Source organism: Mytilus californianus, unplaced genomic scaffold, assembly GCF_021869535.1.
Source record: "Mytilus californianus isolate M0D057914Y unplaced genomic scaffold, xbMytCali1.0.p SCAF_5, whole genome shotgun sequence".
NCBI lineage: Eukaryota > Metazoa > Mollusca > Bivalvia > Mytilida > Mytilidae > Mytilus > Mytilus californianus.
Genome location: NW_026262701.1, coordinates 15741439 through 15768599, shown reverse-complemented (window position 1 = coordinate 15768599; position 27161 = coordinate 15741439). Strand labels below are relative to the sequence as shown.

Here is a 27161-nt window from a genome sequence, read left to right as displayed (position 1 = left end):
AGGAAGTCGTCACCCTACCTGTACACATCATGTGACTCTGGGCTGACGAGTCTTTGCTCTTACTTCTAAATGCTGGATGGAGAAGCAGCAAATAACAATTTTGAAGTCTTTGGTTTGACCATGCCAGGGAAGGAACCCACAAAATCCTGCACACAGAATCTTCTTTTATAAACTAACTTGAGAGTACATACCTTCTAGCCATTATCCCATATCTGTCTATAACATGACCATGTTCTCGGCAGATAGCTCTCACAGTATTCATGTTTCTGAAAAGAAAAGAAAAATTATCATCGTTGGTCTTTTATTTTTTTATAAATACATGTTAACAAATTAACTAGTTATTGCAATGTGTTGAAATATCAAGTTATGATTCTGAGATATACAGTGGATGGCCAAAAGTATTCTTTATTTGGGATATTTCACTATATATTTCACATAAAACTACGGTTTTTCCTGAAAAATATTGAGGGGTCATTTCTTGTCGGATTTTAATCAACTTGGTACCAATAGAAGCAGAATTGTCACATACTTATTTGTTTATTTGGTTATTTTTTTGTTGGGGAGCTTTTTCATCATCTGATGATTTAAGCACAAGTATTATTTTTTGTTCATAAATCTGCTATATATTACAATTAAATTCTAAAAAATCATTATACATGTTCATATCAAGAGAAAACAAAAACAAATTTACAACAAAACTATGACCAAATAAACAAATATACTTTAGACAATTCTGTATCTTTAAAAACCTGGTTTGTAAAACTCCAACAATAAATGGCTTCAAAATAATTTTTTGAAGAAATTTGTTTTAATATAAAGTATATAGCAAAAAAAGAAAGGTGACAAATACTTTTGGCCATACACTGTATATCTTTTTCACTTGCTAAGTATTGGTTTATATTACAGGTAAAATTTGTATCTGAAAAAACTGCAACAGATTCTGTAAGGGCATATGACAGAGTAGCAGTGGAAGATTATAACACATATAAAGATAACATGATGCTTTTGCAATGTTGCTAATAATACCCATTCAAAACTCAAGGAAAATTTACCGTTGTCAACAAATTGGGTATATGGATTTGAAAACAGTTGCAGAGTAAAATGAATATGTTGTTTATTTAGGCACACCAAATCTATTATGGGGACATTACATTCAAAGCAAATGAAGATTGTTTAATCTTCTATCACCAATAAGTTTCAATTTTTGAACATACCTCGTATTACATTTGATATACAGTGGGAATATCTCACAGCAATGTCTTATTAAGAATACATAACATAACTCGTATTACATTTGATATACAGTGGGAATATCTCACAGCAATGTCTTATTAAGAATACACTGCAATTTTATTTAGTGCCAAAAGAGGAAAATGGGATCTCCAGCATTAAAAAAACTATGTTTTTTATATTAGCTAAAAAATTGTCTTCAATGTTGAAAGTTGAAAAAATGTGCAAGAAATACTTAATAGAATTAAATATACTACAAACTATGTGTTCCAACTACAAAATGAACAATTTCACAAATGATTATTTCACAAACCTTATAATAAGTAGAAGTGATCTAGGCATTTCTTTTAATACAATCATTATAGCATCAAAATGTTGCTGTGCCCTTAATCTAATGTATTCTAGATCTTCATCAGATAATTTATTTGGGAGATGCAGAGTTTCCCTTTGAATTGGCCTCTGTACAATTATTTCACCTAGAACATGGTAATCTGTGAATGACAAAATGTTCAAGCAAATATAAATATTGAAGCAATTTGGAAAATTTAGATTTGTATCATTCTTTGTCATCAGCTACTGTCCTTGAAATCTGAAAGCTGTTTAAAGGAAATAAAATATAAAACCTTGGTTACTGGATTGCCGCTAGCATTGACTCAGGCGCTTTCTTTTTGTTTTCTTAAAATTCAGAGTTACTTCCCTTGTGAGCAATTATATAAAATTTAGATTTATGTTTCTGGTGTTTAAATTTTGTAATAAAAGATGAATGTATAAAATTAAAACATATTTTTCATTCAAATTCCCTTTACAAGTAACTGTAAAGATTCACAAAATTTTAACTATGTCATAAATTTTCAAAAGGAAAATAAATGAGAATTTTACATGTTTAACAAAAAGAAAGAACATTGAGTTCCTGAATACCTTGTGTTGACTGATTTTTTTTTATAATATAGATATTTTAGAATTTTTGATCATTTTGTCATTCTATTACCTGATTTATGATGACAGAAAATAGAATGCTGTGCAAAATAGACAAATAATGTAAATTTGAAGGATGTGAAGAATGAAATGTACAACAACAAAAGCATGCATTTCAAGTGAACATTTTAAAAAGAACAAGTATGGTTAGTAATTAGTCAATAGTGGAAATATGAGCCATCCCAAACATGGAGGTGAATAACAAGGTGTTCTGTATGTAAATGGTTTAGCCATAGAAGGTAGACAATTAATCATTGACTAACAATGGCACAATTTTTTTTCAGTGATCCTAGTTTCACTGGGGTGACGTTTGGACTTGATATTTTTTTTTGAAGTTGTTAAAATTTTAATCTAAGAATCCAACAATTGACAGTACAACCAACCAAATATTCAAAAAGGACTTCCTGACTTGCCAAAATTATTAAGAAGCCGAAATTTGAGTGGTAAATTCTATAAAATGAATGAAAAACAAGAAAAATTAGCCATACTACATTTTAGGTCAAAACCAAACACACACTTCCAATAGGCTATAATCTAGCTCTAATGTGCACCCTGGTTACCTAAATATAAAGAATAAAGGAGCAGGCATTGCCTTCATCACATCAATTGTACGGTCCCAAAGTCCATGGTAGTCCTCCAAAAAAATATCTTTCTTCTCTTGGTCCAGGTTGTAAAATTCTTCCTTTGTTGTAATTTTCACTCTAAATAATGGTGGGGCTTTATGTAACTTGACTGGACCTTGTTTCACCAAAAACACAAATATCTGATAATCTGAAATTTCACTAAATATTTTAATATTATCTACTGGCTAATCATACAGGCAAGTTTTTCACTGGTTTGGACTAAAATAATCTTCTGTGAACTTCACCTACAAACTACAAGCATGATTAAAAAAGTGTTTTCTTATATCTGTAATAAGGCATGTCAAAAGAATGATGTCTGTAAATCAATAAAGACCATATAAAAAAAATCTTTTGCTTCTTAAGCCAAACTTTAAAATTTAATGCCTTTCTTAATTCAGTGAGGAAAACCTGGAATCAGCTCAATTTCCCAAATAAAAACGGACAGGTTTTGTAAACACAAAGAAGGCTATGACAATCTTAATTTGTCTTCTCCTTTGCCTATGTATCATACCATTTAGAGTTGTACATCATTTGAGAGTTTTCATTTGATTTTTTTTGGTATCATTTGAGCAGAAACTGCTAACCATTCCTTTACTAAAGGTTATTGATTACCTCTTAGGTATCTTTTCTTTATTTTATAGAAAAAACATCAAAATAAAAAAAAAATGTACAACTATTTTTCATTTTGACCATGCATGATAAGATGGAAACAAACAAAAATCATTGTAAAATCCAAGCAAAGGGATTGAAGTAAATAAGTAATTTTTACAATCAAATGTACTGAAGAATTTCAATATCAGTGGACAACAGTTATAACAGAGTTTGCCAATTCAAGATTTTTCTTGACTAATTCTTTGCATTAAGTGCAGGGAATCACAAGAATTTTTGGGACAGAATAATTTTTATACAAAATCACCCAACAATCTATGTTATTACTATTTCAGATTCAAACCATGCTAATGATTACATTACATTTATCTTACATTGAAGAGAAAACTAAACATGAAACCTACAGCAAGTGACAGTTTATGATAATTATATATTTTATAAAATTGACTTAGTTAAAATCAATATGATCACAAACTGAAATGAATCTTCAATACCGTATTATGAAACTATAGATCATTCAGTAAAATAATGAAACTTTTATACAAATCATAAACAGTAATTCAGGATTACCTAATTAAATTTAGATTCTGAACTACTCAGTGCAGGGCATCTGAATGAAGACTTAGATAGTCCTAGATCTTTAAGTACCATAGAATATACTTTCAATCAAAGTCAAGAAGCATGAACAGTACACCAAACAGACTGTTCACCTATCCAATGTACTTTTTAAGCAGTTGTCAATGTGATAAATACTGGACTCTTCCTAATGATTCAATGTTTTGATTGGTACAGGTGCACATGTGTAGATGTGTGTAGATGTGTGTATGAAAGAGTTAAAATTTGGAAAAATAAAGCTAAAGCAAAGAGCACAGTTTCAAATTTACAATTTTGAGAATCGGAATCAATGCAACTCATTTCGCAAAAATTCTTATGAGAAAAATTACTTGTAAGTCATGAATGTTTCAGCATATCTTACGATCAAAGTTAGCCTTAAGATTTTTGGTGAAAAGAGGCGCCTGAACTGATCACTAAATTGGATGACCAATAAGTCAATCTTCCTAATAACTATGATATTTGAACTAATGAAAATATTATATAAGTTACCATCAACTCCTAGCTCCTTAGAGTATTTCATCATTTTATCTTCATCTTTCAATACAATGGCTTTAAACAATAGACTTAGTGACTGTCTGTTCTGTTGTGTTAGTGTGTCATACAGTCCATGGTCAAGTAATACTAATTCTGCTTTCTTATCTGCACCCTTTCTAATAAATACTGAAAAAAATAAAAAAGAAAGACTTTAGTTAATGGTTAATAATTGATTCAACCTAATGAATGAATTTTGAACAGCAAATGTGCAATAAGAACATGAACCATCCATCCCATTGGCAATTACAAAATAAATGGGGAAGTTTGTTGTAAATGGTAGAACACAGATATTATCTTAAATTAACTAAAAAAAAATGAAATCAATAACTTTTTTTCACTACGTTAAATTCAATGGTACAACTGTAACTGGATACAAAAATTATTGAGCCAAGAAAATTTGCATTCGTTTTAAATTTACACAGTATTCTGTCACCCACAAAAACATGTTTCTACTTTATAAAAAATAATTTATCTTAATTCTTCAATAAATAGATAGTTTTTGATAGACACAAATTGATTAAGAGTTACTTCCCTTTTGATGCCATGTTGGAGATCTAAATGCACAAATTCCTTCTTAAATCAGCCAAACTAAACTTGTTATACTGACAGATAGACTTTAGAAAAATTTTAATTTTCTGAATAATTTTAATTTCTGTATGATCTAGTAAGGATCCTTTATCAGACTTGTTTGTACCACATTTTTCAAGTTGGTTGTCAAATAAGAAATTCAACCATTTACACCTCCAAAATGACAACCAAGTGAAATTACTCAAACTCAAATTAAGCCTCATCGTAACCAATCTATTACCATTGCCTGGATGTGGATCAGCATGAACAAATCCAGTAAGGAAGATCTGGTCAGAAAAACTCTCAACTAACTTCTTATCTACCTATAAATAAAACAATTAAAATAAGAAAACAATCAAGATATTTTATCTAATATTTTGTAATAAATAATAGTGACTTTGTAAATAAAACGGAAATATAGAACTAAAACAACAATACAATTTTTTTACAAAGTTTTGAGTTTGTTATACTTGTTATAAGGAATAGAGACAAACTTATATGGAATGGATATTATCCCTTTTTTTAAACTGTCAAGTTTCTTAGGAGCAATATTTCAAATAATTTGAATTAAAGAAAAAAACAATTATAAGACCATATACTTATGTAAATGCTCTTTTGTTCCGACGTTGGAAAGTTCCGGGCGGAAAGAACTAACTAGCCGAAGGAGGATGGAACTTATTAACTAGTTACTTTGTTCTTCCTCTGGTTTAAAAGTTCCACCGGAACAAAGTGACTAGTTGAAAAGTTCCAACAGAACATATCAACTAGTTAGAAAGTTCCTTTTTGCCAAATTAGTCAAAACCGGAACTAACAAACTAGCCCAAAAGTTCCAACGGAACTTATCAACCAGTCACAATTTTAAAGTTCCATTTGGAGAAGTGATGCAAAGTAAAAGCGCAACATATTATATTTGAACATTTCAAAGGGAAACCAAGATACTGATTACAAAAGTCAAAAGGAACTTATCAACTAGCCACAAAGTTCCTCTTTGGCAAATAAGTCAAAACCGGAACTAACAAACTAGCCCAAAAGTTCCAACGGAACTTATCAACCAGTCACAAAGTTCCATTTGGAGAATTGATGCAAAGTAAAAGCGCAACATATTATCTTTGAACCTTTTCAAAGGGGAACAAAAGTGTCTTATATACTGATCCTCAATCTTCCCCCTCTTCATTATTATGGTACTTAACTCGGTCAGAATGTTGCCTTCATAACGGAATAAGTTCTAATTTATTGTTATACATTAATCTGAAATTGATATTTTTGAAAGTACCCACATGAGGAGGGGGATATTCTTCCCTCTCTTGAGGGTACTATGAATACTAAATTTGCATGATAATGCAACTTATTCTGTTTGCTACATTGTTCCAGGACTTTTCAACTAGCTACTTTTTTCCGGAACTTTTCGACTGCACTCGGAATAAAACAACTAGTTGGAAAGTTCCATCGGAACGAAATAACTAGTTGAAAAGTTCCGCCGGAACAAAGTAACTGACGGAACATAGTGGCTGTTACACTTACATCATGTAATGACAGACCCATGGCTTTAATCTGTTCTTTATCACTCACTTTACATCCATCTATATACTCTGAGGTCAAAACTCTCTAAAATTCAACAAATACTAAGTCATTATAGTGAAGCAAAATTATCATCTAGAAACTAAACTACCGGTAATGCAGGTTCTACAAATATTTGTTGTAGCAATGCTTGATGGTGTGCTATAATTGCTAATAATAACAGCTTTTGAACTCTGGTGGATAGTTGAAGGCCGTACGGTGACCTATTATTGCTTATATCTATGTCCTTTGGTCTCTGGTGGATAGTTGAAGGCCTTACAGTGACCTATAATTGCTTATATCCATGACCTTTGGTCTCTAGTGGATAGTTGAAGGCCGTACAGTGACCTATAATTGCTTATATCTATGTCCTTTGGTCTCTGGTGTATAGTTGAAGGCCGTATGGTGACCTATAACCACTTATATCTATGTCCTTTGGTCTCTGGTGGATAGTTGAAGGCCGTTCAGTGACCTATAATTGCTTATATCCATGTTCTTTGGTCTCTGGTGGATAGTTGAAGGCCGTACAGTGACTTATAATTGCTTATATCCATGTCCTTTGGTCTCTGGTGGATAGTTGAAGGCCATACGGTGACCTATAATTACTTATATCTATGTCCTTTGGTCTCTGGTGGATAGTTGAAGGCCGTACAGTGACCTATAATTGCTTATATCTATATCCTTTGGTCTCTGGTGGAAAGTTGAAGGCCGTACGGTGACCTATAATTGCTTATATCCCCGTCCTTTGGTCTCTGGTGGATAGTTGACTCATTCACAATCATACCACATCTCCTAATTTTTATATTTATACCAAATTTTATGACGTTGTATTATGTATTATACATTAGGTGATAACCCTTATTGTCCTATTCAAGATGTTTTCTATCTATTCCTTGACTTCATACTTATCTTTCAAATGTACACATAATCTATTTCAGTCCTGGTTACAATTTTATGGCATCAAATAAAATATGCTGTTTAATTAAAATTGTCAAAACCTGAAGTTACAATCCATGAAACACTAAGCATATTGGATTTAAAATGTGCTATTTTTTTAAGTTGTGAGTTTGCATCACTAAATATACAGATACCTTGCTTGTCTTGTTCCAATCCACCTTTGGCACATAAATATACTTTAGATGCTTCAGATCATTTTGACAACGCTCTGCATTTTTACCCTCATGAATGAAATCAAGTTCTTCTGCCAAAGTAGTCTTCATGTCCTGTAAAACATTATTGCAGATAGAAGTATTTAGTCTTTAATAATGCAAGTAACAGGGGATATATATAAAAGATCATAGTGCTATTGGTTCCCCTACCATTATTATAGAAACAAAACTATTACAATTAAAAGTATTTATGTAAGGAGATGTGGTATGACCGACTATGATACAACTATTTACAATAGAACAAAGAATGATTGAGGTTAAAACAATTACAGGTTACCATACAGCCTTTAATGGAAAGCAAATCATTTTTAACTAAATCAACTGGTGGGTTAAGACAAAATCCTGGCAAAGCTTGAATTGATTGCCTCGTAGTTTTAATGAAGATGAACTTTTCAGAAAAATTTAACATATGAAGTAAAATTGGCAATAGTTGCCATCTTATGGGAAGGAAATTAATAACCACTCATATTGATCCTATTGACCAGGCAAACTGTACCCATTTCTTGTCCCTAAAAATAGAGGTAACAAAACTGCACAGTACAGCGTTGTACTAAGGACATCCCCATTATATTTTAAAAGTATCAGAAAACAGGAAGTAGGTGCCTCACACATATGAAAGCTCATTCACTTTACAACTCATCGATGTTGAACTTCTGACCATATATGAATTCATTCTGTTCAGTGGTATTTGAGAAATGGGTGATGAAAGCTCATTCAAGATATTGAAAAATTCTAAGTCAAGAGTCAGCAAAGAGGAAGAAGGTATCTGACAGATCCTAAAAAGGTACAAACATTACAACGCATCACTGTCAAAATGCTGATAAAAAATCATTCCAAAAAAGTCATTCTAGTAAGTAGTTTCTGAGAAAAGAGTGACAAAACTATTCGTTGGACAAAGGGATGGACAAGCAGACCGACAATGTTATTGCAACAAAGCCCCAACTTCTATTGAAGTATTCAAATATTTTGAGGGTTAGATTCGACGTTCCGCCAGTCTGTAACTAAAGAAACCCACCATTTTGAGTTCCGAATTATTTTGGTATGTTATTTCTAAAAAAATAAACAAAAAAGTCACAATTTGTGCCTCAAAATCTTCTTTTTGCCAATATTTTAACCATTCAGAAGCATACTAAAAGTATAAAATACATCTAGTGTATATACTTGATGTAACAGTTTCTCAGACTTTTTCATGTATGACATTTTAATCCAAAATATTTACAAAAATGGATGTAATTTTAATATGTGGCATTAGAATGGAGATAGCTGTATTGTATTGAAGCTTGGCCTTCCTAAAACTTGATTTTACTGTCACAGATATCCGTTTTCTTAGCTCTGCTACACGTCACTAGGTAAACTCAATTTGCAAAAATAAAATCTACATTTTAGGAAGGCTAAGCTTAAAATATAATACAATTATCTCCCAAATACATGCATCAATTACCTGTAAAACCCAAGCAAATCCAAATTTAGGATGAATCCAACCAATAAGTTTCAAAAGAACCTCACATGTTCTGATATCTCCAGCAAATCTATCTTGTAAGTCTATATACTGAACCTGCAGGAAAATATTAATACCAATAAATATCTATATGAAAAACATTTCAGTTCATTTCATTTTATCTAACAAATGTACTATATACAACTGCATGAACAACTTTAGTGATTGAAGGATTTTCCAAATGGACTTTACCATAAAAATTTATAAACTTTGACAAATTTTAACTGAAAAAAAGGACTAGAAGTATTGGCAGTTCCACTAAGCACCTCTTTATCCTGTTGGTATAGGTCTATGAAAGAATTTTGTTGATCAAAACACTGACTACAACTTTTTTCATGCTTTTATAGATTTCTTCTTTTCTTCTTACCATCGATCATGCACAATATTTAATTTGTGATAATGAACATTATTAAAATATTTTAAAATACAAACATGGTTCCTTTTAACTACCATGTTAAACTGCCAACAAATTTCAGGGAGTGATTTTCATTCATAAAATTTATACAATCACATTAATTAGATTTCAAATTTTTGCCAAAGGCTAATTATAAGGAATAGTAACTAAGATTTGAATGCTTCTTTATGTAATTTTATTGGGCTATAAATAAATTTGGTGTATTTACTGTCTTCTGATTGGTTAAAAATATTACCTTTATTTTCAGTGTTGTCAATTTTTATGGCGACACGCCTACTCTGACGTTGTGTATTCATACGCCAACATGTGTGTACGTTGTTATTGTTAATATAAATGTTATAAAAAGCTCTTTGAGCCTTATCTTTGATAGAAATTTATTTATAATGAATGACAATAATTTATTTTGAATTTATTGAACCATATAATTAATTTTTGACTCTTCACATTTTACATAATCCGCTTCGCGGATTATTCAATGTGAAGAGTCAAAAATTAATTTTATGGTTCAATAAATTCAAAATGAATAATAGTCATTCATTAAGTAAAAGCATTAACCAAAGCACATTTTTTCCGCGCTTCATATTAAAAATGTGTGCAATCCTATAAAATAATAAAAAGAAGAATCCAATTTTTTTAATTACATTTTTATACTACTGTTAGGAATATGGTATTATACCAGCAGTTTATTCGGAACTAAATATACTTGGCTTTATCATTATCCATTTACACTCGGAGAACTACTACGTCATACAAAGGAATTCCGGGATTCCCCATGGATTATTGGGCAGTCATAGTTTAGTTGTTATCCTGATCGGACGTCCCCTTTTGATGAGCGGCCTATAAGATAACCAGTGACTCAAGCCTAAGATTGTGATATTTTAGGTAATATACTGCATACACATATCCCTATAAAATCATTACAGTGGTGTCAGAAGTCGGCACGATTCCACTTATTTACACTGCGGTTTATCGGTGACATTTATTCCCGCCGAATTTCATATTTTTTTCTTTGTTTTCGCGAGAGGAAAATTTTTGTTTCTTCTCTCCCGCGATTGTATTATTTCATGGCGCGCTGATTTATCAGTACTTTTGATATTTGCGCAAGTGATATATTCGTTTCATATCCATATTGTGATTATCAGACTTTCCGTGTGATAAAATTCCCATCCCCCTTTTTGTAACACATTTACAAAATACACAGATTTGCATACACCTTGAGAATAAGACAAAATAACCTTAAACAAACTACTAGTGGATAGTTTTTGATTATCTATTTGGTTTATTGCAGGTTTTGTTTATTTATATTAATACAAATCAACACAATTTTTTTTCCTCATTCATTGATATTCCGTTGTGCGTCAGATCTTCTGATGTCAAATATCATTTGTATGTTTTTCTTTTGTTTTTCATTAATTATTGATACAACTGTGTGCGTCAGATCTTCTAATGTCATAGTTGTTATCAAATTATTATTTTTTTTTTTTCATTTTGTTTAATTGCTTTTTCGGTGTTACCGTCTGAAAAGTGTTCACTCATTTACGATAAAAGAATGTGTTGATAATAAACTTGTACTACTATTTGTTGTGAATTGTGTATACATACGTCATTGTTTACAATTTCATACCTGTGTTTAAATAGTAATTTTTTTTTCTGAGTTTATGAATTTGTATATTTGATATTAAAAAGAAAGACAAATATAAATATTTGATTGTGTCACTTATATGTTTATTTACATTTATTCATATGTGGAAGTTTTAAATATTTATGTCCCTTAACTTATATAATACTATAAACAGGGTTATTAAAATTAGTTAATTTCTGAAACAGCTTTGCGCATCAGATCCTCTGATGTCATAGGTGTTTTCAGATTGTTTTTGTTTTTTTGCTATACTTGTGTTTTCCTTGGCAAATCAGAATAAAATCAATATACCAAATTTTCTAAAATTGTGATTGTATGTAAAAGTGTTTGTGATTTTAAAAAAAAACCAACTTATTCTGTTTGTGGTTGTAGTGTTTTTGAGCTTGTGTTTTAAAGAAAAAGCTTATTGTTTTGTGATAGTGCTTGTGTCTGTATTGTAATAGCCTATGCGTACATATTACTTTTGTTATTCATCTTAACATTAGTCAATTCTTATACTTTGATAGTAACATACATAGATTTTTTTTTTGTTTTTTTTGTTTGTATAAAAGTATATTAGATATTGGCCATTATGTCGCAACCTATCAATATAAACACAGCTTCGTTGGAACAACTAAAACAGATATCAGGAATAAGCGACAGAAGAGCACAAAAGATTATAAATAAAAGAGAAGAGAAAGGCTCCCCTCTTATTTTGGAAGACCTAAAACTTATGACGGACATTCCTAATACCATGTGGGATCCACTGATGAAGACTGGAGTTATAACATGTATAATATTAGAATCATCCGAAGAAATCCAAGAAGAGATCCAAGAAGATGTTACGGGGAAAGCAGAAGAAAATGCCAAAGAAATAAAGAAGATGGCAGCAATGATTGAAAAATTAAAAACAAGTTTTTCAAATGCAGAGAAAGAAAAAGCACTAATGAAAACAGATTATGAACACAGGATTGCAGCTGTAAACCAGGACTTCACAGTTAAGATGAAAAACAGAGAACACGATTACGAACAACAGTATGTAAACCTTGCCATGAGACATAAGGAAGAAATGGAAGAATTGATTAACAAATTTAACGAAAGAGAGCTGAAATTAAATCAATTTATAGAAGAACGAGACGAACAGATGAAAAAATTACAGATAACTATGAAGACGGAGACAGATGATAAAACGAAGTTACAGGAGATGATTGGAAAATGGTCATTACCAAAAGAGAAGCCTAGCATGAAAATAGCTGAAACTAAAGACGAACCTAGTTGGCAAACCAAAACCAATACACACACAGGACAGGGCAATAAACGACAAGATGGTCCATTGCCACCTAAGATGAGCACATATGATGGTAGGAGTGACTGGCGACCATACCTTGTCCAATTCAATCATATTGCCAATAGATATAACTGGACGAATCAAGACAGACTTGACAAGCTTATTGAATGTTTGAGAGACAGAGCACTAAAGTTTTTTACCACAATGCCAAAGTCAGTCCAGGAAGGATATCTAGCTGTTTGTAAGAAGATGGAAGACAGATTTGGAAGAAAGGACTTACCTCATGTTATAAGGAGACAACTGCAAGACCTTCGTCAATTGCCAGAGGAACCTCTTGATGAGTATGCAGAGAGAACACAGGATCTTGCAACTGATGGGTTTCCAGGAACGCCTGATGATTTTATTCAGATAGTTGCCACTGATGCTTTTTTGAAAGGCTGTATGGACAAAAAGGCAGCTCTAACAGCAATGGATAAGGATCCTGATAGTTTGGACAAAGCGCTTAAGTATGTAAAGAGTGCTGTTACCAATCAGAAAGTTATTTTAGGAAATAAAAAGCCTGAGGTTAAAAGGGTGACATTCCATGAAACAGAAACAGACATGTATAACTCACATGGGGATCATGAATCCACCACAAGTGTAAGAGCTTTGTACAGAAAAGGAACAGGTGATACTGATGTAATTAGTTAACTTGAGTCAAGACTTAAAAAGACAGAAGAAGATGTTCAAGAAACAAAGTCGAGCATCAAACAGATACTGGACATCCTGAAAAGAGATAATTCAACCAATAGATTCGGACAATCACAAAGATTATCAAGTCCAGGAAGAAGTCCTATTAGAGATAATAAATGCTTTAACTGTGGTGAAGAAGGACATTTTATTGCACAATGTGAAAAACCTAAAAGTAGATCGCCACAAAGATATGGAAACAGGTCAAGGTCACCCTCACCAAATGTAAACAGGGAATCTTTAAACTCCAACGGGTTGAAGCAGTAGGCCGACCTTCAGCCCATCCAGGTGATACTGGAAGGCCACCAACTCTCTCTTTGGACAAACAAACTGAAGTCAATTTATACAAGACAAATATCCCAGACTCAGACACCAAGACATTATATATTCCTGTAGTGGTGAACAGCAAGAAAACTTTCGGAGTAATAGACACGGCAGCACAGGTGTCGGTTATAAGTAAGACATTCTTTAACCAGTTAACTTACAAACCCAAAGTCAAAGGTAACATCATACTAAAAGGTGCTGGAGCTTGTTCAGAATTAAAAGCAGGAATAGCAGAAAATGTAAACTTGGACATAGGCAGTTCCACAGTAAAATGGGATATGGTTGTAGCTGAAATAACAGATAATCTCATTCTAGGTATAGATTTTCTTGAGAGCCAAAAAGCAGTTATTGATTTGACAGACTATTCTATCAAACTTAAAGGTGAAAAAATTCCATCCTTCATGACTTCAAATAGACAGGACCAACAAATGAAAATATACAGAATAAAGATAAAAAAGAAGACAATCATACCACCTTGCTCTAGTAAAGTTGCCATTGTTGAGTTAGATGAGAAACCGATGAATGATATTGTAATTCAACCAACCAATTTCATGAAGGGCCTGTTGGTGCCAAATATGCTCTGTATGGGTAAAAAACAAATTCCTGTAATGCTAAGAAATCCAACAGAGCAATATAAAACACTGAAAAAGGATTTTCAGATGGGTATAGGATTAGAGATTAATGCTGTAATGGAGGAAATGGACAAAAATAGCTTAAAGTTGAATAAAATTGATTTTGATCAAAAACAGTCCTTTGACCTGGACCAGCTAAGAGAGAAGTTACCAACACATTTAAAAGAACTATTCAACCGATCACTAGCAAATTTGAACAACCAACAGTCATTGCAGCTAGTCACACTATTACTGAAGTTCCAAGATATTTTCGCTAAGGATGACCTGGATATTGGACTTTTCAATGGAGATATCCAACATACGATTGATACTGGAAGTTCTCATCCTATTAAACAGAAAATGCGCAGAACACCCTTGGGATTTGAAAAAGAAGAAGAAGAACATTTACAGCAATTGTTAGATAAAGGAATTATAGAACCATCTACTTCAGAATGGGCATCACCACCAGTCTTAGTAAGGAAGAAAGACGGAAAGCTCAGATACTGCATAGACTTCCGGAAGTTAAATGACGTCACTGTAAAAGACGCGTTCACGATTTCGAACATAGACACCTGTTTAGACACATTGAAAGGAACCGTTTTCATGTCAACGCTTGATATGGCCTCAGGGTATTATCAGGTGAAGTTAGACGAAAAAGACAGACACAAGACAGCGTTTGTTACTAAATACGGTCTATTTCAGTATACAAAACTTCCATTTGGTCTACTGTGGATTCATTATTATTCGTGGGACACCAATTTTCGTTAATTTCGTGGGTAGAAGTGAACAACGAATTTAAATGTTCAACGAATAACGAATTCTCTGTAGGTTTGTATGCAGACTTTGACAAACCACGAAATCAAATATCCACGAAAAACCAAGTTTTCCTCAATCCACGAAAATTGGTACCAACGAAAATAAATGAATCCACAGTATGTAATAGTCCTGCAACATTCAGCAGAATAATTCAGCTTGTTCTTCAAGGCCTTACCTGGAAAGAATGTTTAGCATATCTTGACGATGTCATTGTTTTAGGCAAAGATTTTGATGACCATGTCTGTAGCTTAAGTGAAGTGTTTTCGAGGTTCCAGAAGTACAACTTAAAATTAAAACCAAGCAAATGTCAACTGCTACAAACACAAGTGAAGTTCTTGGGGAAAATAGTCAGCGCCGACGGAGTTGCGGTGAATCCCGACAGTATAGGATCTGTAAAGAAATGGCCAACACCAAGGAACAGAAAAGAAGTGGAATCCTTTATTGGGTTCGTTAACTACCATCGTGATCACATAGAACAATTTGCTGAAATTGCGGAACCTTTACATCGACTTACTGGTCCAAAGGCAGAATTTGCATGGAATGAAGAACAAACACAGTCTTTTCAAAACCTTAAAGAAGCTTTGATAAATTCAGTGATATTAAGTTATCCAACACCTGATGACCTCTTTATTTTAGATACAGATGCTTCACAAAAATCTATCGGGGCAGAATTAAGCCAGATACAAGATGGAGTGGAAAGAACAGTAAGCTTCGCAAGTAAAGTCTTAACACCGGCTCAGCGGAATTATTGTACAACTAGAAAGGAATTATTGGCCATTATATGTTTTACTAGGCAATTTCGTCACTATCTATTAGGTCGGACTTTTGTGATAAGAACGGACCACAACAGTCTAACCTGGTTACTAAACTTTAAAAATATCGAAGGACAACTGGCAAGATGGATAGAAGAACTGTCTCAGTATAACATGATTATACAACACAGAGCTGGAAAGAAACATATTAACGCAGATGGATTGTCAAGAATACCTGATGACATTGAAGCATGCCGTAACTACAGACCAGATGTCAATTTAGAAGAGTTACCTTGTGGAGGTTGCAAGTTTTGCACAAGGGCACGACAACAGTGGCAAACATTTGAGGAAGAAGTGGATTTTGTCGTCCCCTTAACCATTAGAAGACTTGTTGACGACGATTCATATAATACAAATTGGACTCCGTCATACTCTCCAGTAGAACTTCATGAAGAACAAATGAAAGATTCTGATTTAAAAACTTTAAAGAGATGGATCGAGGATAAATATGAGCCAACTAAAGCAGAACTCAAACTGTGTAGTGAAGTAGTCCGACATTTTTGGTCATTACGACAGCAAATACAGATAAAAGACAATATTTTGCTTTACAAGTGGGAAGATCCTATTTCGCCAAGACTCCTCTTCATGACACCAAAACAGATGCAAAATGAACTTCTACATGGATGTCATGATGTTGCCTCGTCTGGTCACTTGGGACAGTACAAAACATTAGAAAAACTGAAACAAATAGCTGTTTGGTTCAACATGACGCAATCCTGCAAACTTTATGTGAAATCATGCACTACATGTAATCTTAACAAGAAAACAACACGAACCGCCAGATCGAAGCTAGGGCAATACCATGCTGGTTTCCCAATGGAACGAGTACACATGGACATCTTGGGGCCTCTTCCTGTTACGAAAACAGAAAGTAAATATTTGCTTATGGTAATTGATCAGTATACAAAGTGGTTAGAATGCTTCCCAATTGCAACACAGACAGCTGAAGTTGTGGCAAGAACCCTGGTGGATCATTTCTTTTCTAGATTTGGCTGTCCAATTGAGCTCCACACAGACCAAGGAAAAAACATGGATGGAAATTTAGTAAGACAGCTCTGTGAACTACTACAAATTGCTAAAACTAGAACCACACCATATCATCCGTCATCTAATGGGCAAGTGGAACGGTATAACAGAACAATACTACAGACAATAAGATGTTATATCAAAAGTAAACAACACAACTGGGATTTATTTTTACAACAACTAGTTGGAGCTGTCCGAGCAACACGCAACTCGCAAACAGGATTCTCTGCTAACATGATGATGCTGGGAAGAGAAGTTTTCCAACCACTTGATGTAATTTTAGGCACGTCAAACTGGAATGCTGACAGAAAAGAAGTTCCACAATATATAAAAGATCTAGTGGAGAATTTAAAAAAGGTGCATGACATTGCCAGAGATAATCTGAAGGCTTCCCAGGAACGACAAAAGGGCATATATGACTTGAAATATAACCAGAATATTTATAATGTCGGAGATGTCGTTTATAAACTCAATCAAGCTACAAAGGTGGGACAGTCTGGAAAATTGAAATCTCCGTGGAAAGGACCATATTTGATAACAGCTTGGCGATCACCTGTATTATACAAGATTAAGGATAGGAAAACAGAATCTTGGATTCATCATGACAGAATTAAACTTTGCGAAGACAGAGAACTTCCAATCTGGATTAAAAGGATGAGGAATCAATTAATGGATCAAACTATGGATGAAGAAATCAACGAGATGGACGAATGCACACTTGGATTGCCAGATATATTTAAAGAAAACACTAATGTCATGAGTTCGTCAGATCCTCTGATGTCTCATTTCATTAGTGATGCTGCTATTGTGAGTGCGCCAGATCCTCTGGTGTCTCACACAGTCAGTAATTCGAATTATTTTGATCCTGCGTCGTCTTTAGAGAATAAAGGTCTGACCGACATGTGTGAGAAGAATATCAATGGGGATCTTCATGTTCATGAAATGGACGCATCTGGTGTTGAATCCGATATGTTAAGTAGGAGGAGGCAAAGGAAAAAACCTGCTTACTTATCAGACTATGTTGAAGATTAATGATTTTGTTACAGATAATCATTATTTATGTATAATATTGTAATATAGTTTTTGTCCATTATTGTTACATAGGAAAGACATTTTTAGCCAAAATGTAACATATTTTTTAGCTTTACTACATGTATTAATGTGTGCGCGATTTTTGCTTATAATTTTTGCTTATAAATATTTTGATATTTATCTATATTTATCGTGTATGTCTCATCTCAATGTTTTTACTTATTCCTGCAGTATGCATGAAGATGATGAATTTGAGCCAGACTATGGACCTTTCGAGGATGAACTGCCAAAAAATGATGCAATGTATATTCGTGCGAGTACAAAGAGATACAATAAGGGAAGAAAGTGTCCGACGTGTGCTGGAATTTTCACTAATGTCAGCAGACATGTGTTGAGAACGCACCTACCTTGGTATGTTGCCGCGCAAACTGCTTGCTGGCAGTGCAAAATACAATTTGCCCAGAATAGTGTTTTAGAAGCTCATATTGCAGAATGCCATCAATCTGACATTGGAAATACAAATATAAAATTTTCGGAAGACAAATATGAACGTTGGGTTAACCTTATGAATGGTTTGTTGGATGTTGTTTCTAAAGAACTCGGATGTGATACGTTACAAGATCTCTGTAATTTAGCTGACAAAAACTGTGTTTATCCCAAGCATTCGGAGCCCATTTTTCAGGAAAAAGATTTAAAACTGTTATCCATATTTAATGCCACGAATGAATATGTATTTGAATTTGGAAGTAAAAATATTATAGTTCAATCTCCATACAGTATACCGTTCTTGTTACATTGGAGAATATTAGCTTCGTTGATCCAGCAAACAGAAATGGGCGAGAACATCATCTCCGTAGAAAAAATGAAATCTTTAAGACCAGTTTTTGAGGTAAACGAGACATTACATCTTACGGACTCTCATTTTCATTTAGATATGCTATCAAAAAAAAATAGGCACCATTTCATTACCTTCCTATTTTTGGACTTGGAGCAGCAAAGATTATAAAATATCCCATCTTATTAGCAATTACTGTTATCCCAGAAACTGGCCATCTAGTGTAGTGCAGATGAAGTAGCCAATATTACGACCAAGAACGCTACTGATGTCTACAACATCATTTAAGTCATGGCGGATATTTTGTATATAGTAATCATTTTGTACATAGTTATTGTACATAGTTTATTGTGACCATTTTGTGACATTCCAATATTATGTCTACATGAATCTACTTCAATTTACGGACAACTGTATTTCAAATTAAGGATTCATTTTTGCATTTAAACTTCAAACCGTTTGTACCTTTTAGTGTGAAGATGTAAAAGGAATACCCATAACTTTATTCTACAGAACGGGTTTACTTCTATGAAAGAGGGAGGAATGTTAGGAATATGGTATTATACCAGCAGTTTATTCGGAACTAAATATACTTGGCTTTATCATTATCCATTTACACTCGGAGAATTACTACGTCATACAAAGGAATTCCGGGATTCCCCATGGATTATTGGGCAGTCATAGTTTAGTTGTTATCCTGATCAGACGTCCCCTTTTGATGAGCGGCCTATAAGATAACCAGTGACTCAAGCCTAGGATTGTGATATTTTAGGTAATATACTGCATACACATATCCCTATAAAATCATTACACTACAACCATAAAATTAAAGGTAACATCAAGCTTTTCTTATTTTTCAATGCATTACTTTAACATTGTCACAGATAGCATGTGCAGTCATACAGAAATATAATATGATGTTGGAGTGCCTCATGATTGATGTCAGCCAATCAAAATTACGGATTATGGTCCAAGTACACAGTTATCGTCCTTTGATTTTCGTTGTCCACGAATATAGTCCCTAGTGTGGACAGTGTGTTACTTGCCAATTTTTTTTATACCTCTTCCAAATGTATTTCTTCATATTTTATGCCTCAAATAGCAAGTATGAAATTACACTGTAAAAAAATTTGGGTCATGAATTTTAAAGTAAAGTAGTGATTTGGTCCAGCTGAAAAAGGTTAAAAATTAGCACTCTGGAAGCTGTCAAAAGATTTCAAGACCCCCATAACATAAAATTGTCCATATTTTGAGTTAGAGCCAATAAAGTTTTCTATAATTTTGATATTATTTGTCCCAAAAGTAGTACTACACACTGTAAAATTATTATTGAGAAAGCGCAGGTGGGATTTTTTTTATTTTCATTTATTGTCTAAAAGAAATGCACTACGAAATAACTGTGTACTCAGACCTTATCATGAAACATATATATGTAATGTATAGGTGCATTAAATTCTGAATTTACAGTGTTTAACTACATACCTTAACAGCTACTCTCTTGTCATCTTGCGTCACAGCTTTGTGTACCTGGGCCAGACTAGCAGCAGCAATTGGTTCTTTTTCAAATTCTTTAAACATTTTCTGAGGTGTCATACCAAAGTCTTCTATAAACAGTTCCTCAACCTTTAATATGTTTATGCATTTGTAAATAAAACATGTCACAATGTTAAATATCAACAAATTCAATGGTACCATGTATTTCAATATGTATCCTGATAATCTTTTTTTTATATTTCAAATTTTAAGATCTCACAAAACAAAGTTTAAAGGATATTTTATTGTGTATATCTTCCCCATTGTGTGACAATTCCATACAGTCATCACAAACCTAACATTGTCTATCACTACCTCATATGATCTTGTGACTATCGGAACATCAAAGAAATTATACATCAAAGAGTGCTTTAATTGTTGTTAATTTAATGATTGTTTTAGATCCGTTACCATACATCATGCCTAATCATTGTAAAAAAAAAGGGAGTCAATGTAAACTCAGTATTTGAGAAAAAATGGATAAGCATTAGTTCTTTGTGAGCTTAAATAACCACATAATTCTCTACACTATTATTCAATAGGTTTTCTATAATCAGGTTGATGACTTTATATAGAAGATGAAAATTAGTCCAATTATGATTCAGAAATGCATTCCTTTATTGAAAAACTAAAGCATAATCAAACTAACTTTCCAGTAAAACATAATGGTACTAGAAGAAAAAAAATATAAATCCCCTTCTTGATATACCTTCCTACTATGCAAAAGCCTGCCCTTCAGGGTCGCATGCTTTTTAGCGGTAACATTTTTTATATTAATTTTCTGTGTCTTTAATATTTTTTTGGTCTTTTTGTCTTTCTATTTTGGCCATGGTGTTACATGACTATCATCAATTTACAATTATTTCAATTCACTGCTCCCAATGTATCTTGTACATGATTTATAAAATAAGCAGTGTATTTACTGTATGGCCAAATTTCTTAACAGATAATCATCTTATAAGAATATTTGCAGATTATCTTTTATACTCTTTTAGGTACCATTGGAAATAAGATATTTGTAGCTAGTTTCTTACTAACTTTTGCTTAAATTTACTTACCTCATCAGGGTGTCTAACTAAAGCTCTATCCTGTAAAACAACTAAAGTGTCTATATATTCACGTGGTAGAATATGATTCATTGAGACAAGACCTTGTCCAAGTTTAACATAAAGTCCTCCATTCCTTAAACATCCAACTAGGAGTCGGTCAGCAGCTCGTTTGTGACATAATTTGATAGCATCATTGTATTCCTTAGAGTCTTCCTTTAATTTCCATAAGTTCCATTTATAATCAGCAGATACAACTAAACCTATTTTTAGAGATCTAAAAAAGAAATGGTCATCTTTATTATTGACCATCTGTATTCAATAAACAAATACAAGGCTTTCTTGCATTATTTTTTTCTTCTTCTAATCTCTGTGTATTGACAAAAAAATCAGCAAAATAATTATGGTCTATGTTTTTATAATCAGCTTTAAAAGCTGTTTTAAATATCTACATGTATTACACATGACCCTACAAGCCTACATTATATCATAAACTCTTAATTTGTTTCAAATTCAATGTTTGTAATGATTTATTTTTACCTTTTGTTTTTTCTACTTTATAGCCTTGCACATATACATGTATATATCATTTATATAAATCCTACAAAATTTCCATTGTTGTTATGGTTTATTTACTTGTGAAAAATATAATATTATTTTTCAAATCTTCCTCTTTCCACCTACATGACATGTATATATATATATATATATATATATATACACAGCATTACATGATCTTGTTACAAGATTGATTGATTTCTGTTTAATGCCACTTTCAGCACTATTGGCTATTTTATGGCGGTCATTTTTTATTGGTGGAGAAAGCCAGAGTGCCCGGAGAGAATTCCGCGAACCACTACCTTCGGCAGGAATACTGACAATATTCAAGTAAAATTGGAGTTGAGCGCACCTGCCACATGCGGGGTTCGATCTTACAATCTCAGTGTTGTCAGGCTAGTGATACAGTGGTTAGACTACTGAGACCACTCGGCCACAGAGGCCTCTTTTGATACAAAAGGAATTATATCTATGGTCAGATTGTAGCTATCTCACCTCCATTGAAATTTACCTGTGTTCAATAACTGGCAGCATCAAACCAAAGACTTGAATATTGGTATTTGCTGCTTGTTCCAAAGCAAGCAAAATTTAGGAGTTAAAAATGAAACTCTGTGTGTCCATCTAGTTCAAAGCAAGATACATTAAACACCTTTATGACCTTATTGTACTGAAAATAAATATTTACAGCCATCAATTAATCTTACCTTAGAAATCTGCCTACTCCACCAACAACTACTCTGATCTTCCTTCGACTAGGTTCTTCTAATGTAACATAAACAACTCCTGTAGTTAGACAGCCTAATCCTATACCATATGCTAGCTTTCTTTTCAGTGATGTCTTTTTCACTTTATCAACTCCCTGTTGAAGACTGTCATTTTTCCTTGACCATTTTGATTTGTGGAATCTTCGAAATGTTTGTTTTGGCACACAATGATCCAAAAGACATTTGGAACATATTCTTCTGCATTCATTTCTCAAGAGTATTGTGAGCAAGGAAGACATTACTAAATAACTGGAATTAAATATTACAAGTACCTTAGATCATGTAGTTTATAAATATGAGAAATAAATATTGAAGTATTTGAATGCAAGTCCTTGTAAAGATAAGGCATACCAATTCAATAATGACATCACAAAACAGTTTCTTTTCAGTAGGGAAATAAATTCAGAATTCCTGTTCACAGAAAAAATTTCATAACTATCCTATACTATCATGACTATTCTTTGTACAGTTTTTTTTTCTTTTTTCATGAATATTCAGTTAGTTATGTATACATCTGAGGCCATAGTTTTTTTCCATTGTTTTGTGTCATCTCACTGGTTAGATTTTTATGTTCTGAGGTAGAAAATAAACACATCTCCTTATCTTATAAAAAAATATTGTGAAAATCAAGAAATTCAGATTTTTAAGGGGAACATTAAAACTCTCTATTTATAGCTGCATAAGAGTCATATGTTTGTCTTAACTCATATTTTCTAGTTAAAAATAGAAGTATTCTATATAATAATAGTGTGTGTTTACAAGATGAAATTGCTGAGCAAGAATGATTTTAATGTTAAAATGTAGGTAATGTTAAATTATGGATGTATTCCTATTTTTGTGTGTTTTTCTATCTGGATGGCTGATAGGTCTTGATTGGTCATCTTGTTGGTATCTGTACCGGTAATCTGCAGGTTTTTTATTGTGTGTTCAACTTAACGTATATAGTGTCTAGATAGGTACATATACATTGAGAGGTTTGTGCAAACATTAAATGTGTTTAACCCCACCACATTTTGTACTTCATGTACATAATGGCTGTCTGGACCATGTGTTTTTCATTGTTGTCTTTGTTTTTAAGTCTATATTTTTGGAAGTCTGGTGTTGGTGGCTGGTATGGCTGCTGTACAGTTCAAATTAATATACTTCATACTCATACATATACATGTAGTATAAACTATACAGCATCATCAAATTTTTCTCTTAACTATTAAAGGAATGGGGGCCCAGTAAAAAGTCTCGCCCCTTTCAGGGTTTTACAAATAAATTTCCTGCAAAGTTAGAACTTACAAGCAGTTTAAACAGCCACCAGTGATGTAAGTATTTAAAGGACATCAATTCTATAGCTACTGGATTTTGAATTTATCATAAAATTTTCCTTGAATACAAAAAAATTAACTTATCCTTAAATTTTCCTTGAATACAAAAATATAGAGATGTGGAATGATTCGTAATGATTGCAAATGAGACATCAATCCACCAGAGATCAACTGAAGTGGATGTAAGCAATTATAGGCCACCATACAGCCTTCAACAATGATAAAAACCTATACCGTAAAGTCAGCTATAAAAGGCCAAGACAACAAAATGTGAAACAACTAATGGCCTAATATAAATTTTTATTAACCATGTTAACAAACCAATTTACGAAAAACATATTTGACAGACATGAACCAATGACAACCATTGAACTACAGGCTCCTGACTTGGGACACACACATAAAGAGTGTGGTGGGGTTAAACATGTTTGTAAATTCTGAACCCTCCCCTAACTTGGGACAGTAGTGTAACAGCACAACATAAATACACACTGTAAAAAATATTTAAAAGTTTGGTTCCAATGAATTTCTCAAATGTTTTGCCCACATTAGTGACTTAAATTTTCGAGGATGAACACATGATATATAAAAGAAGTAGGTCAGAACATCTAAACTGCTCCCAAAGTAAGATTGTGTTTAGAATAGCAAAACATAATAAAATAAAGTGGGTTCCATTCCCAAGCCTGTCTGTGCATGTACATAAATCCCCATTCAATGGAGTACAGTACCATTTAAACGAATCGATTCGAGATCGTTTTTTTCCGATTTCCGTGTTTTTCGGATGTCACACCGCATACCAGGGATTTAACTCCCAAATTCCTCCAAAGATTCTCTCCCAAATCGGCGAAACTGTTCATGTTTATTGATTTATTACCCATCAAAAACCATAAAGGTTAATGATGTGTGAGGCTCCCGCAGAGTCAAAAACGACCTGCGACCTCCGGGCTTTTTAGAGGCGACTTCCGACCTGAGGGCCTTCTAAAAATGACCTGCGACCTGTTAAATTTGGAAAAAACAACCTCCGACTTCACCCACGCTAAAAACAACCTTGCCATTTTGGGCGCGATGTTTTCCTTTGTCGCCATTTCGGTTATCTGACAGATCGGCAAAACGGCGCGGTTACTGGTTCTCTGTATCTATAGTCGGTTAGAAGTCTTCGTTTATTTGTTTATAGAGCCTGATAAGCTACCAAATTGTCAACTTATGATCATTTTTGGACCATTTTTGTTTCCTAAAAAAGATTTAAGTTGGTCTGGATTATCATGATTATTGCTTCAAATACACTATGGACACTATGGGCGATGGTCATCACTAGCGCATAGGGCACTAGCTACTAGCTTCTCTGTGTGTGCTCCAAAGAGACAAATGTACAACTAACAAATCATATGCATGCATTCTAGAATTTACGATTTGGTCATTTTACTTTGAAAATTTGTTTGTGTCTTTTGCCTCTATTGATACAGACAAAAGTAAAGGAGTAAAACAAAAACACAAATGGATACCCCGTAAAATAGAGATTTTTACTATTTCTATAGTAGTATCTGTAGTTTCTATAGTGCTGTTTTTTATTGTTTTACTTGAAATTTACTTGGTTTACCACTGTTTTGTCAACGGATACACAAAAATTTATATAGTAAAATAATTCTTGGGATTTTTGACAGATTAAAGGAAAGGGTACAGGTTGTTTCATAACCTGGTTGTTTCGTACTTAGTCGATTCGTTAACTAACTACAGTAGGTCGTTTCGTAACTGAGACCTTTTGTAACCTTATCACATGCTTATAATGATATATGATGATATGAATTGTAGGTTATTGAAGAATTGTTGAATAAATATATCGATTATAAAATATTAAAACAATTATTGATAATTTATCCATGCCTTAGTAATTGATCAACTTACATTTCTAATTCAAATTCAATTCATTCAAAATACTTCACTACAGATTGCTCTATTATTGATAATGTTTATAATGTAGAATTTGCTATAATTAAACATAAAGTAAAAATGTTTTGTCTTTCAATGATAATAATATTTTGGTATTTCACAACAGTGAGTTTAATTTTTAATATTTGTTTTTTTAAAACATGTTTAATGTCTAAATTAAAGAATTCTTTAGAAAAAAAATTGGTTACAGAACAAAGCTCAGAAAGATTGATTGTCATTATGACTGTAAATGAATTTTCATTAATCAAAATCTCTACATTTTGTAAATTTATTGAATGGCTTCATGTTCAGGTGGTAATTGTGAACAGTAAAAGTTATGAAAACCATAGCTACAATGTAAATGTTAAAACAAGTTATAATTAACAACTAATAACTTCTATGCTGTTATCATGGTTATACGCTTGGTATACATGGTATATGCTAGTGTTAAATAAAAAATGTTGTTTTAAGTTTTTAAACACAAATACATGTATTTAAACTTTAGAGGGTAGGGATAAAATCAAACATTTCTATGTATGGTTTCCCAAGGCCGAGCAACTAAAATAAAATTTAAATAATATAAAACATAAATACAAGAAATTTGTTTTAACCTTCAATATATAGACATTTCTAAGAGTTTATCACTTCCAGAGACAAAACTTGTGAATTAATTTATACATAACATATTGTCTTTAACTATATAATTAATTACTGTAAGCGGCTAAAGCCAAAAGGCAAAACTAGAGACACTTTATACATTTGTAGCCATATAAATAAATTATTATACAACAGGTACGAAACTTATCAGTTACGAATCGACCAGGCACAAAACGACCAGGTACAAAACGATCAGCTAACGAAACGATTAGCACTTTAAAGGAACAATTCAACGTCAAGTTCTTGGAAAGTTTTGTAACTTTTGATTTGTTTGATATCTCATGTAAGACACACACTGCATCTCGAAAGAACTACACATATTAAACAAACACCATTAGGGTATAGAATTAGGGTGATTTTTCTCTTAACAAAGTTGTGTTTACCTGTTTGTTCGTTTACCTTATCCTTATTAATCCAATAAATAGTTAACGCAATGACATTAAAAATTACATAAAATTTTCTGTTAATTTAAGGGGAG

The 27161-nt window shown here is 32.8% G+C and overlaps 1 protein-coding gene across 2 annotated transcripts in view; it reads right to left on the bottom strand.

The window, feature by feature from the left end:
• Positions 1-27161, bottom strand: part of LOC127700674 (uncharacterized aarF domain-containing protein kinase 5-like) — a 37309-nt gene extending 10148 nt beyond the window's left edge. Inside the window, exons 1-11 of one of the 2 annotated variants that reach the window (XM_052204243.1) lie at positions 27067-27161; positions 22725-23033; positions 21475-21739; positions 20366-20506; positions 9321-9434; positions 7802-7933; positions 6675-6758; positions 5395-5476; positions 4542-4712; positions 2766-2976; positions 192-266 (exon numbers count right to left, since the gene is read on the bottom strand). In XM_052204243.1, the coding sequence (XP_052060203.1) occupies positions 192-266; positions 2766-2976; positions 4542-4712; positions 5395-5476; positions 6675-6758; positions 7802-7933; positions 9321-9434; positions 20366-20506; positions 21475-21739; positions 22725-23023 (1574 nt within the window). In that variant the 5' untranslated portion in view covers positions 23024-23033; positions 27067-27161. Of the gene's footprint in view, positions 1-191; positions 267-1543; positions 1722-2765; positions 2977-4541; positions 4713-5394; positions 5477-6674; positions 6759-7801; positions 7934-9320; positions 9435-20365; positions 20507-21474; positions 21740-22724; positions 23034-27066 lie in introns of both variants that reach the window. The other variant, XM_052204244.1, reaches the window with a different exon arrangement.